General features: G+C 44.6%; 1 protein-coding gene across 1 annotated transcript in view; it reads right to left on the reverse strand.

The window, feature by feature from the left end:
- Window positions 1-417: 417 nt before the first annotated feature.
- Window positions 418-15,868, reverse strand: part of LOC137418242 (ATP-dependent RNA helicase DDX19A-like) — a 31,936-nt gene continuing 16,485 nt past the window's right edge. Inside the window, exons 10-12 of the mRNA XM_068104259.2 lie at window positions 5,641-5,803; window positions 4,454-4,645; window positions 418-1,116 (exon numbers count right to left, since the gene is read on the reverse strand). Of these exons, the coding sequence (XP_067960360.1) occupies window positions 1,055-1,116; window positions 4,454-4,645; window positions 5,641-5,803 (417 nt within the window). The 3' untranslated portion in view covers window positions 418-1,054. The remainder of the gene's footprint in view (window positions 1,117-4,453; window positions 4,646-5,640; window positions 5,804-15,868) is intronic.

A 15,868-nucleotide genomic window follows, 5' to 3' on the forward strand; every position in this document is an offset into this window, starting at 1 on the left:
TCACTTAACTTACTGAATAAACAAATCTATCCAGATGATCTCACCAAGCTGTGCACGCAAACCCGAGGACAACCCTTCTTTCTATAATCTCTTCCACACCACGACTGTTGGGCCCACATGCCCAAAGCCAAGCAACACTTTGCCCACAACTAATGTCGAGTTTAATCTTCGAAAGATGTGAAAGATGAGACCCCATCCTCGTTTTCACGGCTTTGCTCCTCACCACCCAATTGTGGATGACCTCTCATCATGCCACTGAGCTCTTCCACAAACAATTTCGAAATAAATAAAAAAACACACACCACCTGGTTCGGTACCCAATTAAGGGTTCTGAGAGCCGCTCTACGATGATCAGAGAAACTACACCGATGACTTTACTCCATCACGAGGAAAGGTCTAAACATGGCCTTTAGAACGTCCAGTAACAGCGGTTTATTAATCATACGAGCATCATGGGGGTAAAGGGATAAGGAAATGGGAGAGGAGGGACTGAGGAACAAAGCGTGTTCAGTCAATATCGCAGGCATTCAAAAAAGTAATTTGGAGAAAATTTAACTTTAAAAAACTTGGCATCACCACTCCGACTTGTATAAAAATAATAAAGTTATTCACATTTAAGTGTTTTTTTTACATGTTACTACGTCTCAACCAATCACGCATTGGCCCAAACGGGTTCCCAAAAACTCACCCAATCAGACGTAGGCTTTAAAGCTAAACAGAATCGTCAGCATCCTCCAACAGAGACAGGCCGCAAAAAAATGTGCATTTGCAGAACCTGAAGCGATTCGAAGCAATTCAAAGTGGAGATGAACGAGGAAGGGGAATTGGGGTGGGGGAGAAGAATGCGGAGGAGCACGGGATTAAGGCCAAATTCTGAAGGGGGTGAAAAGATGTGGATTTTGCATTGGTGGAAGGATGAAGAACGGGGAATGTGGGAAGAGAGGAGGGCTTGGGAAGGTGGAAGAGGAGGGCCGGAGAATGTAGATGTGAGGACGACGAGGAAGGTGGAAGAGGGTAATAGAGGAAATGAGAAAATAAGTTCCAGTGAAGTTCATCAGCCCTTGATCTTCTCTATTTCATCGATATCATCTGCGTCAAGCTTCTGGATGGTTCTGTCTGTAAGGGAAATAAATGGGAGGTGAGGTGGGGGGTGCAGGTGTAATATACATTGGAGAGACAAACAAATGATAATGGATTTGAAAATGTTCTTATGACCAAACATTATGATTCGTGAGCTCAGCACGTTACATCAGGACACAATATCAAGATTAGTTACCCACCAAGGACGGGTGATGGGACACTATAGGAATTTATAGGATGGGCCAGCCATAGAACAGCAACAAACAATCCCATAACAAATAGAGCAAACAGAGGGAAAAAGCAATCCCATGAGAACTGGGCTCAACCAGAATTAAAAACGATTTAACAAGTCTACTTACAACTACGCTGAAACAGAATCCCACTATTAATTTTTAATTGGTCACTCGCTTTGTCATCAATACAATTTTTATGCCTCCGCTCCTGAAGGTGGCCGGAGGAATTATGTTTTCAGGTTGTCCGTCCGTCCTTCCGGGCTAAACCTCGTTTTTCTCAGCAACCATATGTCCGATTGAGACGAAACTTTCAGGGTAGGAGTGACACCCATGCAGAATGTTTGTGTGATAATTGTGATGTCATAGGTCACGTGGTATGGCAGCCATCATGGATTAAATGCAAATAATTTAAAAAGTATTTCTCAGAAACCGCTGAATGGAAAAATTTGAAACTTGGCACATTGTCAAGTACTCCCAATGCGGAACAAAAGCATGATAATCATGTCAGGTGAAGGATTTTATTTTTCCCATTATGTCAAAGTGGATTTTTAAATTTTTTTTAGAAAGTTTTACAAAAAATTAAATCCAGAAATATCTACTTTACATACATATTCAACCCCCTGAGTCAATACTTCGTGGAAGCACCTTGGGAAGCGATTACAGCTTCGAGGCTTCTTGGGTATGTCTGTATCAGCTTTGCACATCTGAATTTGGGGAGTTTCTCCAATTCTTCCTTCCAGATTTGCTCAAGCTCTGTCAAATTGGATGGGGAGCGTCGGTGAACAGCAATCTTCAAAGTCTTTCCACATATTCTCAATGAGATTCAAGTCTGGGATTTGGCTGGGCCACTCAAGGACTTTCACATTCTTGTTCTGAAGCCATTCCAGTGTTGCTTTGGCTGGATGCTTGGGGTCATTGTCCTGTTGGAACGTAAATATTCACCGCAGTCTAAGGTCTTTTGCATTCTGAAGCTGGTTCTCCAAAAGGATTTGCCTATATCTGGCTCCATTCATTGTTCCCTGTATTCTTAAAATCTCCCAGTCACTGCCACTAAAAAGCATCCCCATAGCATGATCCCATAGTTTCACCATGTTTGTCACACCGTAGATACACCCACACACCAGATTAGAAGTTAGTAGTTCGTTTATTTTTCAACATATTTCGCTCACAAGGTTAAAACATATATATATATATGGTGGTGGCCATCTTGGATTTTGACGTGGCGACCCAATTTTCAATAGGGTTCTTCCATATGCCCGGTGTGTACCCCGATTTAGAATAGGTACACCGTATCCCTGCGCATCGTAAGAGGCGACTAAGGGTTGGCGTCAGGAAGGGCATCCGGCCATAAAAACATTGCCTCAAACAGGGAACCATGTTTGTCATGGGGCCCGCAAGGCTAACCCTCGCTATAGTGGGGGAAATGGCCTTAAAACGATCATTCATCATTCATTCATATGCCTAGTTGCACCCACACAACAAATTATAATTCGGTCCTTCGCTTACGCACGCACGCACACACGGACGGGAAAACCATAGTCCCCCTTTCGCTCCGCAGTGCGGCGGGGGACAAAAAAAGGAAAATTCCATTTTGACATCATGGGGCATTTATGTGTAGCGGTTATGTGTTATGTGTAAATCGGTGACAAAAAAAAAATCAATTTAATCTATTTTAAATTCAGGCTGTAACACAACAACATGTGAAAAAAGTCAAGGGGTGTGGATACTTTCTGAAGGCCCAGTATATCCACCAGTTTCAAATGGAGCACCTCGCCGCCATTACGGCATTTAAATTGCATCGGATGTGCCGCTCGATGATGGAAGACACCATTTGCATATTTGCTGTCTCCATTCCTACTCCACTTAAGATCCCGTGTTGACAATGGTAACCTGCTTGTAAGACAAACTATAGAACTTCTCCATGGTTGATCTAATTTGCCACACCCACTTAGCACGTCGAGCAAATGATGGTTTATAACATTTCAGGCCAGTAGTTGAAACTACTGAGATATTGTGCGTAAAGTGTGACCAATGTTGCTATTTTTGCAATGACCTCAAACACACATTTTGAACCAACGTTGGTCCTAATTGACTTCAGAAAGTGAGTTTGGTCTTCCATGAAAGCCGAGACGTAATCCTATCCATTACATTTGAACTACTTTTTGGACCAAAGATCACCTTCACTGACCTATGACTGGAGGTCACCAACACAAGTCACCTTCGATTTTGACCAAATTTCCTCGGTTTAACGCCTTGTTACGTAGCATTATGGAGCATCAGCTTACCCATAAATGCAATGTATTTTTTTCTTTTTAAATCACTCAGTACAGGGGATGAACACAGAAGCATAATTAGATGTATGTGGTGGGACAAGGATAGTATTCAAACAGAATGTGAAGCACGGACTAAGTTTCAGAGCTGTGACAGACAACCTATAACAGTAAGCATCTCTAAAAGCATTCAACATGTTATGGATAAGGTTTACTGACGCAATAAGAAAACAAGAAAGAGCAATCAGAGATTGCAAACCCCCGCCAGGATGTATTTTCAGTGGTTTTTAAAGCTTTTGTGTTAAAACAAATATGGCGGCCGAACCACGTGACCGATGACGTAATCATTATTTTTTTTCCCTAAACTAATTTATTCCTAGATTATGCTCAAGAAATTTCATCTTGATCGGATGAAGTTTTGTACTTGTCGAATTATGACGTCATAATGGAGGTACCTATGACATCATCATTAACATATTTTATTCCCCATGGAGAGTTCTTTACAATGAGCCATGTCTCAATTTTTTCGATTAAGCACTTTCGGAGATATAGAGGTGCAAAGTTTTTCGGTTTTTCCAAGATGGCGGCCGAACCACTTAACCGATGACGTCATAATTATCATTTAAAAATTCTACAGGTGTAGTTGCACCTATGGTGAAAATTTCCTGTCAATTGGACCAAGGGTTGCAGAGAAAATCATATTTTTTTCTGTATGGACAAACAAACAAATAGACTAAAATGCAATACCCTCTCCTTTGGCGAGGGTAACAAGTACAGAGTTTGCAGGAACAACAGAGAGGGACGAGAGTGGTAGCGTGAAACAGGTGAGGGAGGCGGGGCAGGGAAGGGGCGGAAGGACACCGGTCGTACTGAAGTGCTTTTCAATGTCGTGCAGTATATGTTTCCCATTCTCGCCCTCCACCATGTTGATGGCGAGACCCTGTTTTCCGAAGCGCCCAGTGCGGCCAATTCGGTGCAAGTAGGTTTCTGCATCGGCCCGACCTGACCGATCCACTGGCAAATCAAAGTTGATGACTGCAGTCACTTGTGCCACATCGATACCTAGAAATAGATATTAAAAATACATTAGCAAAGGGAGGGAGAGGTGAACAAACTGCACACCAGCCAAAAGTACACTGCTATCCACAGGCACTCGCAGTTGTATTTCATTCAGCCGATTGTTCCAGTTTAAAACTAGAACTGAACTCGGTAGAGCGCACACCTCCACCTGGTGAACAGTTTACGTTTTGCATCCCACTGATAGACCGGATCTGGATTCGCACCTGAACCAAAATCTAATCGGCTTGTTCTCGTCACCAAACCAACTCGTCCACCAAGTTTAGTCATAACTCGTCCATAACCTTTTGAGCTATCCTGCTATATGTCTGTTTTTCACCCGATCTCTCATTGGTGAAGAATCACTTAATAAATTCTACTAGCCGGATCCGAATCCGGATCTTCACCACAATCTAATTATTTCGTCCTTGTCACAACTACTTCACCAAATCATTGTCACAAAATGTCACAATACGCTACCTCTCTGCCAAATTTCGTCCAAATCTGTCTACAACCTTTTGAGATACATATCTTGTTCACAAACAAACAAACGAACAAACAGACAAACAGGGGTGAAAACATAACCTCCATCCACCTTTCGGTGGTGGAGGTAATTATCCTGTGACCTGCCAATTTAATCAGCCATTAGAAATGGTAACATCCACTCAGGGTAACATACATTAAAGCTAACACTTCATGGGGTTTGTTACATTCCATGTTTAATTTCAATTCAATTTCAATGTTCAATAAATGAATGAATGAATGATCATTTAAAGGCCATTCTTAAGGTTCAATTAATAAAGTGAATTCAACTAGGAGAAAGTCCTCAAGTAAATAAATTCCAGACAAAGTAAAATCCGACCAAAGGCCAAGTCCGAATTAAATGTACATTTCACATCAGTTGCGATCATCAACAGCGATGACACAAGTAAGGCCATAGTTAGGACTTGCCGAGCATAAAGAATGCACCAATAGGAAGGGTGTATACAAACCAGGCTCACCCCTGGCACAGACGTTGGTCGTGATGAGAACCTTTTCCTTCCCCTCCTTAAATCGCTGGATAACAGCTGCACGTTGCTCCACCGTCAGCTCACCGGTGAGCAAACCCACTTGATGGCCCTCGCGAGACATCTGCTCCACCAGCCACGTGGCCATGCGCCGTGTCTAGAGCACACACGTCAGGCGACGATGGTTTCGTGGATTCTCGCAAGAATAGCCTGATAAATGCAAACTATACAAAACTTTAAATGGCAATGCCAATGTTTGATGGTGGAAACGAATCAACAAATCAACATCTCGGTCGAGGTACCACAACCTGCAAAAACCTCAGATTCAGAATAACAGAATTCCACATCGATTGAGTGTACAGGTGCGTGGATACCTGGCACGGGATTTCTGTAAAGGTAAGTGCCAACCCGACAAGGGATTTCTGGAAGGGTGTGCAGCAACCCGACAAGGGATTTCTTTAATTATTATTTCAGCATTTCAAGCCATTGTTGCCCCTGCTTTTTCAGAGTAAACAATTTATTTTCAATAATTGATATAAATGATTATCCCTGGTGTTGGGCTAGCGGCTAGGGTGCCAGCTTAGGATCCTAGGATCCTGGGTTCGAATCCCGGTCGATCGCTGAATTAACGCCAGGGGGGTTGACTCAGCCTGTCATCCTTCCGAGGTCGGCAAATTGAGTACCAGTTCACTGGTAATTCCCTGCTTGTCGTAAAAGGCGACAAAAAGGGTTGGCGGCAGGAAGGGCATCCGGCCGTAAAACATTGCTTCAAAAAGGGGACAAAAAAAACCAAAAACCACGTTTCCCGAAAAAGGCCAACCCCCGCTTTGCGGCGAAAAATGGCCTCTAAAGGTGGTTTTATCTATCTATAATTCCAGTAATCTCTGTCTGTACGTTTGTACGTTTGTACGTCTGTTTGTCTGTGACCGCTGTTTCTCGACAACCACGGGTCCGATATACTTTTAACTTGCCAGGTATATTGCTGGGGACCCGAGGATGTGCCTTTTCAAGGTTTCATATTAATCGGACAATTACTTACCGAGCTATGTCCAAAAAACGATTCAACCAATCAGAGAGCAGCGAACGATCGCGTGTGCCGAACGTGGCGGACACACTCTGCCTCGGATGGCACATTTGAGAGCGTATTCATTTATTTCACGTTTGCAAACTATGTTGGCGTTAAACGATGTTTTAAAACTAATAAAACCGAATTTGCGATTCATTCGCTTTCCTGCGCGTTTGTGCACGCGATGGCGATTTCTTTACCAAACTCCGGAAGCCGTTCGCTTTGGACCAAACCATTGCATGTAAATAGAGGGGGGGGATTGTCACCACTCGCAAGCCGTTCGCTTTGGACCAAACCATTTCATGTAAATAGAGGGGGGGGATATAATTTTAGATATATATATAGTACGGGCATGCCCTAGTATATATAATTGATATAAATGATGCATAAAACGTGCAGGAGAATGTGGAGCTGCATTGAATTACATCCATTCAAAATCCAAGCCTTTAATCAGTGGCGTAAAGCCTTGTGCCCACACAAACCAAAAGTGTGGCATGGGGGATATAAATCGGTGTTTATTCATCAGTGGAAAAAATAAAAGTAAGATGTGGGGGAAACCCTCCAAACCAAACAACACGACGAGGACACACCTGTTATGCCACAAAATGATGTCACACTGGCACAACGTGGAACGATGAGTTCAGGGGTGCAAAAGTTTGATCAAAACAAAACTGCCTTCATTGAAAGTATGCAGACATCATGTATATATATATATTTATTTTTTTAATTTTTTTAATAAACAGGAAGTAAATTCCTGCGTTGGGCTAGTGTGAAAAAATTCTGACTCAACCCGCGACCCGAACCCACAAACCTCATCACTTATGCGGAGCCCACTGAGCTATTGAGTCTCCAGGATATCCTCAGAGATTTCTCACACTAACACTGCGAGCTTTAGAATGGCCGATGTCTTATGTGCCTGCTAGGCAGACCCCAGATGTGAGTGTATGTATGTGTAATTGTTACGTGTTCCTCTACGATCTCCTGGTCTCGGTACACCTCCGAACCCCGAGAGGAGCCACGGCAGAAAAATATGTTACTCTGTTAGAAATCAATAGTGAAACCACACCAATGATTATAAATGAACAAATAATATATTGAAAATCACACAGGAATAACAGTACAACAAATGGCAATTAAGAGTGCACTCTATATCTATCTATAATTCCAGTAATCTCTGTGTGTATGTATGTATGTCTGTATGTCTGTGACCGCTGTTTCTCGACAACCACGGGTCCGATATACTTTAAACTTGCCAGGTATATTGCTGGGGACCCGAGGATGTGCCTTTTCAAGGTTTCATATTAATCGGACAAGTAGTTACCGAGCTATGTCCAAAAAACGATTCAACCAATCAGAGAGCAGCGAGCTATCACGTGTGCCGAACGTGCCGAACAGACTCTGCCTCGGACGGCACATTTGAGAGCGTATTCATTTATTTCACGTTGGCAAACTATGTTGGCGTTCAACTATGTTTTAAAACTAATTAAAACTAATTTGCGATTCTTTCGCTTTCCTGCGCGTTTGTGCACGCTATGGCGATTTCTTTACCAAACTCCGCAAGCCGTTCGCTTTGAACCAAACCATTTCATGCAAATAGAGGGGGGGGGGGATTGTCACCGTACTCGCAAGCCGTTCGCTTTGGACCAAACCATTTCATGTAAATAGAGGGGGGGGATTGTCACCGTACTCGCAAGCCGTTCGCTTTGGACCAAACCATTTCATGTAAATAGAGGGGGGGGGGATATAATTTTAGATATATATATAGTACGGGCATGCCCTAGTACCATCAATAAAGTCAGATAACTCACTGCGCTCCCAGCGAGTGAAAAGGACACTCCTCAATGTCTCTATAACCTTTTCCAAGGCGAATGTGTTTCGCTCCAGCGGTCGCTAGAACGATATCCAGTCGAAGCCCGTATCTCGCTCTCCAGTCGATATTCGAATCGTGTACAGTTGACAATGGTGATCGCCCCGCCCAAACTGTACAACGGCGCCCTTCAGAGGGTCACCTTCACCGTTCACTCAGCGAACCGCAACGTAATTGGAGACGAAGCGGTCGCACACACACATCCCCGACAAACGGTAGGATGTTGGGGTGAAGATGACGCGAGGCAAAACCTTTGTAGGTGTCCGAAGCGCGGGGTTCAAAATGGCCGACGGCTCTTACTTGAGCCGATGCGACTAGGCGAGGATTCGTTGAAATCTCAGCGCCCAAATCTGACCGCAGATTTTCCACTCAAGTGATAATTCCTATCGCCGGATGTCCCTTCAAGGAACTCAAAACTCCCTCGCGACTTTCGGTAGACCAGGCTCGCTATGGAGCCTTGACGTCACGCGTCTTCTCCAACTTTGCTCGCGCCGCCTCTTCCTCTTCACCTCCTCGTCTTCCGGTTCGGTTTCCTGTATCATTTTAAATTAACCTTTTAAACTTTAGATAGCTGTTCCTGAATAATAAACCTTTTGAGAATAATAATAGTACATAATATCAGAAATATGTCAAGTGGGTGAAAACCACAACAGCGGAAGTGACGAATCCGTAACACTTCCCCCCCCTCAAGAAAGAAAGTTTGAACACAGCGAAAAGTTTCTTTGCATGCAAACTCTTTCAACAAACAAAAATAAACTCACAACCCAAATCACCAATTCCCATGGGCAACAATAATAATCAATATCTCCCAAAAAATAAAGCAACAAAACTTCAAACAACTTACAGAGATTTCCAAAGTTAATTCACTCTGGACAAAGCGTCAACAACGACATTGTCCCTGCCCTTTACAGGTTCAATTTCCCAGTTGGACTCCTGCAAAGCCAAATTCCATCTCAGCACCCTCTGATTTTTTTTCCGTAGTTTCTTTTGAATGAAGGTTAAGGGGCTGTGATCAAAATCCAAAGTCAAGCAAGTCGACAGCACTTTCCCCTGGGAGGCCGAGCTGAAAGCCAGGTTCCATGGTGGTTGGGTGGTGAGGCCTGGAAGTATTCACTACATGGACGCCTTTAGGAACGTGGAGTTCACGGTTAGTCCGTGCAGGAAAGTTCACTACATGGACGCCTTTAGGAACGTGGCGTTCACGGTTAATCCGTGTAGGAATTTTGGCTCGGCTGCTCCGCGGTATTCAGTGCTTCAACTCTTCCGAACTTTCATAATAATCACGGTTGGACCGCTTGACACTGTAGTCACATGAATAGCGGTCTCCTTCTCGGCCACTACTCTGATAATCCTTCCTTCGGGAGCTGCCGTAACTCTGGGAGACTCCATAATAATATTGATTGCGGCCACCCCCAAAACTACTACTCCGTTGTCCTTCTCTGTAGCCCCCTCGACACCTATGAAATGCCTTCCCTACTGTTATGGTCCGACCCTCCAACTCCTTGCTATTCAGATCCTTTTCTGCATCTCTGGCGTCCTTTGGGTTTTCAACCGTGACAAAGCCAAACCCTCTTGACTTTTGTGTCTCCCTGTCCTTTATCAGCAGCACTTCCAGAAGCGGTCCATATTTGCTGAAAGCAGACTCCAGAACATCTTCCTTTGTTTTGAAGTTCAGTCCCCCTACAAAGAGCTTGCCAATATTGCCTCCATCCCTGACTTGCGTGTGCTGACACTTAGTTTCAGGGTACTTCCTCTTCTCTTCAGGGCGCTTCCTACTCGGCTTTTCAACAAACATCGGGTTCCCAGAAACTTGACCACCGGCCAAATCATTCCCGATAACCAGAGATACTCCCTCTACAAGAAGAGTGGCTTGTAAACCTATGGTGACCGGTCCTGACACCAAATCAGACTCCAAATAGATGACATGAAGTGGAGCTCTAACACAGCCACCAATCCCCTGTAAACGAACACTATCACCAGTTGCCGTTTCCTCTGACAATGGCAAAATGCCTTCAAGCATCAAAGACTGATGTGCTCCTGTGTCCCTCAAGACCCTAACCGGTTTCTAGTTAGTCGAGTCTCCATCCAAGGACACCAACCCCTCTGAAATAAATGGTTGGTAACCCTTTTGAGGGCGATTTCTCACATTTGCCATTGCATTCGGAGTTGTACTAGTCGAACTCCGCTCCTGATTTTCCTTTCCCAGAGCATAACCGTGGGACATCAAGTGTCCCGGTTTATGGCAAAAGCGCAAGTAGGCCCGGAGGAGAACCTTGTGGTCTGCCTCAAGCCCCCCGGAGGATACGTCTGCCTTGGAACTGTTGTCTTCGGATTTCTAGAAGTCGTGGTATCAGAGTGGTCCTCGACTCCTCATAGTCATCTCGAGGCCGCACCCATGAATTTTCGTTCTCCGCCCCTGATGTACCATAGCTCCCCTAGCTAAATCTAGGCGAGTAGTTAAGTTTGTGGAACCCCATCCTGTGTGTTAAGGCATAGTCATCTGCCATGGTTGCTGCCTCATACAACTTTTGTACTTTCCTTTCCTCCAGATGTACTTTAATGTCCTCGTGGACACACTGTTGGAATTCCTCCACCAGGATCAATTGTCGCAATAGTTCGAAGTCTTTCCCAACCCCTTTTGAATCACACCACCTATCAAACATGGTTTCTTTCATTCTGGCAAACTCCACATGGGTCTCACTCTCCCTCTTCCTGGCGTTCCGGAATTTTTGCCGGTAAGCTTCAGGGACCAATTCATAGGCTTTGAAAATAGTTTTCTTCACTATCTCATAATCTGCACATTGCTCAATCGGTAAAGCCGAATAAATATCCTGAGCTTTACCAACCAGAACACTTTGCACTAACATGGTCCAGGACTCCTCCGGCCATTTTAGCATTCGAGCCACTTTCTCAAAGTGTAAAAAAAACTTGGCTACCCCCTTTTCATTGAAGAGTGGAACCAGCCTAACATGTCTGCCAACATCCCAGGTGTTCTGACTAGTTGTCGAACCCGTCGGCATGGATGGAACCTCTCCCCGTTCTCTCATTAACTCCAGCTCCTTGACTTTAATTTCCTGCAGAAGCCCCATTTCACGGTCCTTTAACTCCCTTTCGGCTTTTCTCTCCTCTGCTTCGAGTTCCCTTGCCGCTCTCCTTTCCTCTGCTTTTTCCTCTTCTAACCTTTCCTGGAGTTCTCTTTCCTGTGCTTTTAACCTTTCCTGGAGTTCTCTTTCCTGTGCTTTTAACCTTTCCTGGAGTTCTCTTTCCACTCTCCTTTCCTCTGCTTTTTTCTCTTCTAACCTTTCCTGGAGTTCTCTTTCCTGTGCTTTTAACCTTTCTTGGAGTTCTCTTTCCTGTGCTTTTAACCTTTCCTGGCTCTGCAATTGCATCTCCGTTTTTTGGAGCTCCACATTTTCTTGTTCTTCTGGTAAAAAATCCAAGGCTCCCTCTCTCCATGTTCCTAGCTCCACCCTAGATTCTATCACCACTGTCTGCATCTCTGTTTTCTTCATTTTAGCTCGGACCTCCAAGCTAAAATGTTTGGCCAATCTCAAGAGTTCCGATTTTAGTAATGCTCGGAACTGTGCCTCACTAGGGGTCGCTGCAAACTTCTCTGCGTCAAACTCCATGGTGACTATCCGTTAGCACCTGTTAACCTTCACACAAGAAATTTCCCAAAAAAAAAATATATATTTTTTTTTTTTGAAAAATTTGGGAATGTTGGAAAATATTCCAAAATTGGAAAATTTGGGAATGCTAGGGAATTCTATCCCGGACAAACCCCCAATTTCTGTTACGTGTTCCTCTACGATCTCCTGGTCTCGGTACACCTCCGAACCCCGAGAGGAGCCACGGCAGAAAAATATGTTACTCTGTTAGAAATAAATAGTGAAACCACACCAATGATTAATAAATGAACAAATAATATATTGAAAATCACACAGGAATAACAGTACAACAAATGGCAATTAAGAGTGCACTCTATATACCATCAATAAAGTCAGATAACTCACTGCGCTCCCAGCGAGTGAAAAGGACACTCCTCAATGTCTCTATAACCTTTTCCAAGGCGAATGTGATTCGCTCCAGCGGTCGCTAGAACGATATCCAGTCGATGCCCGAATCTCGCTCTCCAGTCGATATTCGAATCGCGTACAGTTGACAATGGTGATCGCCCCGCCGAAACTGTACAAAGGCGCCCTTCAGAGGGGCACCTTCACCGCTCACTCAGCGAACCGCAACGTAATTGGAGACGAAGTGGTCGCACACACACATCCCTGACAAACGGTAGGATGTTGGGGTGAAGATGACGCGAGGCAAAACCTTTGTAGGTGTCCGAAGCGCGGGGTTCAAAATGGCCGACGGCTCTTACTTGAGCCGATGCCACTAGGCGAGGATTCCTCGAAATCTCAGCGCCCAAATCTGACTACGCAGATTTTCCACTCCAGTGATAATTCCTATCGCCGGATGTCCCTTCAAGGAACTCAAAATTCCCTCACGACTTTCGATAGACCAGGCTCGCGATGGAGCCTTGACGTCATGCGTCTTCTCCAACTTTGCTCGCGCCGCCTCTTCCTCTTCACCTCCTCGTCTTCCGGTTCGGTTTCCTGTATCATTTTAAGTTAACCTTTTTAACTTTAGATAGCTGTTCCTGAATAATAAACCTTTTGAGAATAATAATAGTACATAATATCAGAAATATGTCAAGTGGGTGAAAACCACAACAGCGGAAGTGACGAATCCGTAACAGTATGTAAGTGTGTGAAAGTGCATTGAAGATAAACTCATCTAACAATTTGAACAGATTGCATGAACATGGGTTCCAAAGCTCAGGTAAGGCCAGAAAAAGACAGGCAATTGTAGCTCTGAGAAAAGAAGGAGTTGCAAACTTGACAAGTTGCAAAAAAATTACAAGTGTCAGTAAATGCAGTTGCTTGTGCAATTAAACGACATAACGAAACTGGTAAAAATGCGGATAGAAAACATTCTGGTGACCAATAATCGCATCAAGCAGTACAAGTAATCCGAGTCACCAGTCTGCGCAACAGACATCTTCCAGCACCGGAAAATAGAGCCCAGCTAAACGGCTCCAGCATTGCAACTGTTTCAAGGCCTTCTTTTCTCAAAGTTACAATTGCCTTTCTTTTTTCTGGCGTTAACTGAGCTTTGGCACCCATGTTCATGCAATCTGAAACACAAAAACACTCATTAGATTGTATGTTTGGCCTTTCTGTAAACATTTTTTGCAACACCTGTCAATAATAGACATTGCATGTGATGAAGAAACCAAGCCCAAACATTCATTCCACACAGAGCAGAGTATTTGCAAACAGTTTTTGCTCCTGAGATGAAACGTTAATAATATTAACTTGACGTTTCAGTTTGGATTAAGTCCTGCACTTTTCGACCTACATCCAAAAATTGCTTTAAACCTATGTTTCGCACAAGTAAGATGCATTGAAGCACAATATATTATATATCAGTAGATAAGCAGATATATCTTTGGTAAGAATGTTGTTCACATCTTGTGTTCATTTTGCACATTAAACACGTTATGTTGTTGTTATGTTATGCGGTGTGTATATGTTTGTGTGCATGTGTATATGTTTGTGTGCATGTGTCTACGTGTGCATGCATGTCCTCCATAACTCCAAAACCATGAAGCCTAGTGGCCACAAACCTCACATGTATACTAAGGGAGCTCCAAGGGAATGTATGAATGAATGCCAAGGGAATATATTGTTGCGGTTTTGTGTTTTTGCAATAAAAGGTTAATTTCCCCTCATAGTTAGTCACACTACAACATGTAGCCTCGTTTAAGCTCAGTTAGTTCTTAGTAAGTGTAAGCGTAGACTTTTCCTATGTGTAGTTTTGCGTTGAGTAGAATAATGAGAGTTAGATCTCCTTCCAATGCTTTATGCCGCCTCGATGCTTTGAGTTTTGGCGCAAATTACCACGAGGCCGGCCTGACAAGTCGAGGCAAGCCGAAGGAAGGCGGAACAGGAGAAGTTGGAGTGACTGGTAAGCACTAGCCGCCAATCAGGGCTCGAGGGGAGTGGCTTAGCACTGCGTCAAAAGGCGTGTTCTGAGGAGAGGTGCGCTGAAACAAGAACCGTGGCGGCAAAGGCAATCGGCGAGGTTCAAGGGGAGGTATGAGATTTCGGAGTCACGCATCCTGGCGGTTGCGGTTCTCCGACCGTGGGCGGTTGGGTCATCGTGCGTGGGACCACGAGCCCTCCCTCGGATCGTCCATGCCGACCGAATGAGACCCTACACAGGCGAACAGGCGCCCTCATGGATCGCCTTGGCGCCTTAGAGGCCGAGGCAGGACCCAGTACCTCCAATGACGGGGGGCTCATAGTTCAGAGGACTGGGGGGGGGGGGGGGGGGGAAATGTTGGGAAATGGTACCCTACGTGGGGGAATGGTAGTTTGACCATTCCTCACACTAACAGGGCCCATGAGCATTAGTTTAGGGGGGTGGCAGTGATAGGCACATGGAGTTTAGTTTGACATGGAGTCAGCAATGGTTACCTACATGGGGGCACCGAAGCTAGCCGAGGGAGGGCTAGGATAATGTTAGGGAATTAGCAGACTGCAGAGACAAAAGATTTAAGTAGTGACACTGTACTGTAGAGGGGACGTAGGTAGATTAGATGGTTGATAATGACAAAGGGAGTGCATAGTTTAAAGGGATGACGGGGAAGCACGAGTATTAGGGGAAGTAGTTAGATAGATGATGCTGTGTGTGTGTGAGGAATTGGTGTGTAAAACAATGGAGTTGTGTTGAGGTGTATGGAAAGTAGTGTGTGAGACAAAAGAGGTGTGTGAGCACAAAAGGTGTGTGAGGAAAGTGGTGTGTGAGCACAAAATGTTGTGCAAGATATTTGATGAGTGGAAATAATTGGTGTGCGAATAAGTGGTGTGGAATGCTTGGTGTGGGAATAAAAGGTGTGGAATGCATGGTGCGAAGGAGTGAATGGGGGAGGTGGAACCCATTCACGGATGCCCGGGGTGGGTAGTGTAAAGCCAGGTAGAGGGCAGAGGCAAAATTTGTATGGATATTGACACCTGTCGTGCAGGTAGTGGAAAGAAGTGCTTTGTAGGGTGCGTGAGACTGTGGAATGGCTGGGCGTGTGGTTTAAATTGGTGCGTATGGTTATTGGGGCACTCCGCCACTGGTAGTTTGTCGGCCAAGTGAGGCCGCAGGTAGGCCCTGGGAGCCGGTTAGGGTAGTTGTGAGTGGGGCCCGAGGATCCCAGGAGAGGACCCGGGTTGCCCAATGCCAAG

Source organism: Myxine glutinosa, chromosome 2 (assembly GCF_964187855.1).
Source record: "Myxine glutinosa chromosome 2, kmMyxGlut1.1, whole genome shotgun sequence".
Taxonomy (NCBI): Eukaryota; Metazoa; Chordata; class Myxini; order Myxiniformes; family Myxinidae; genus Myxine; species Myxine glutinosa.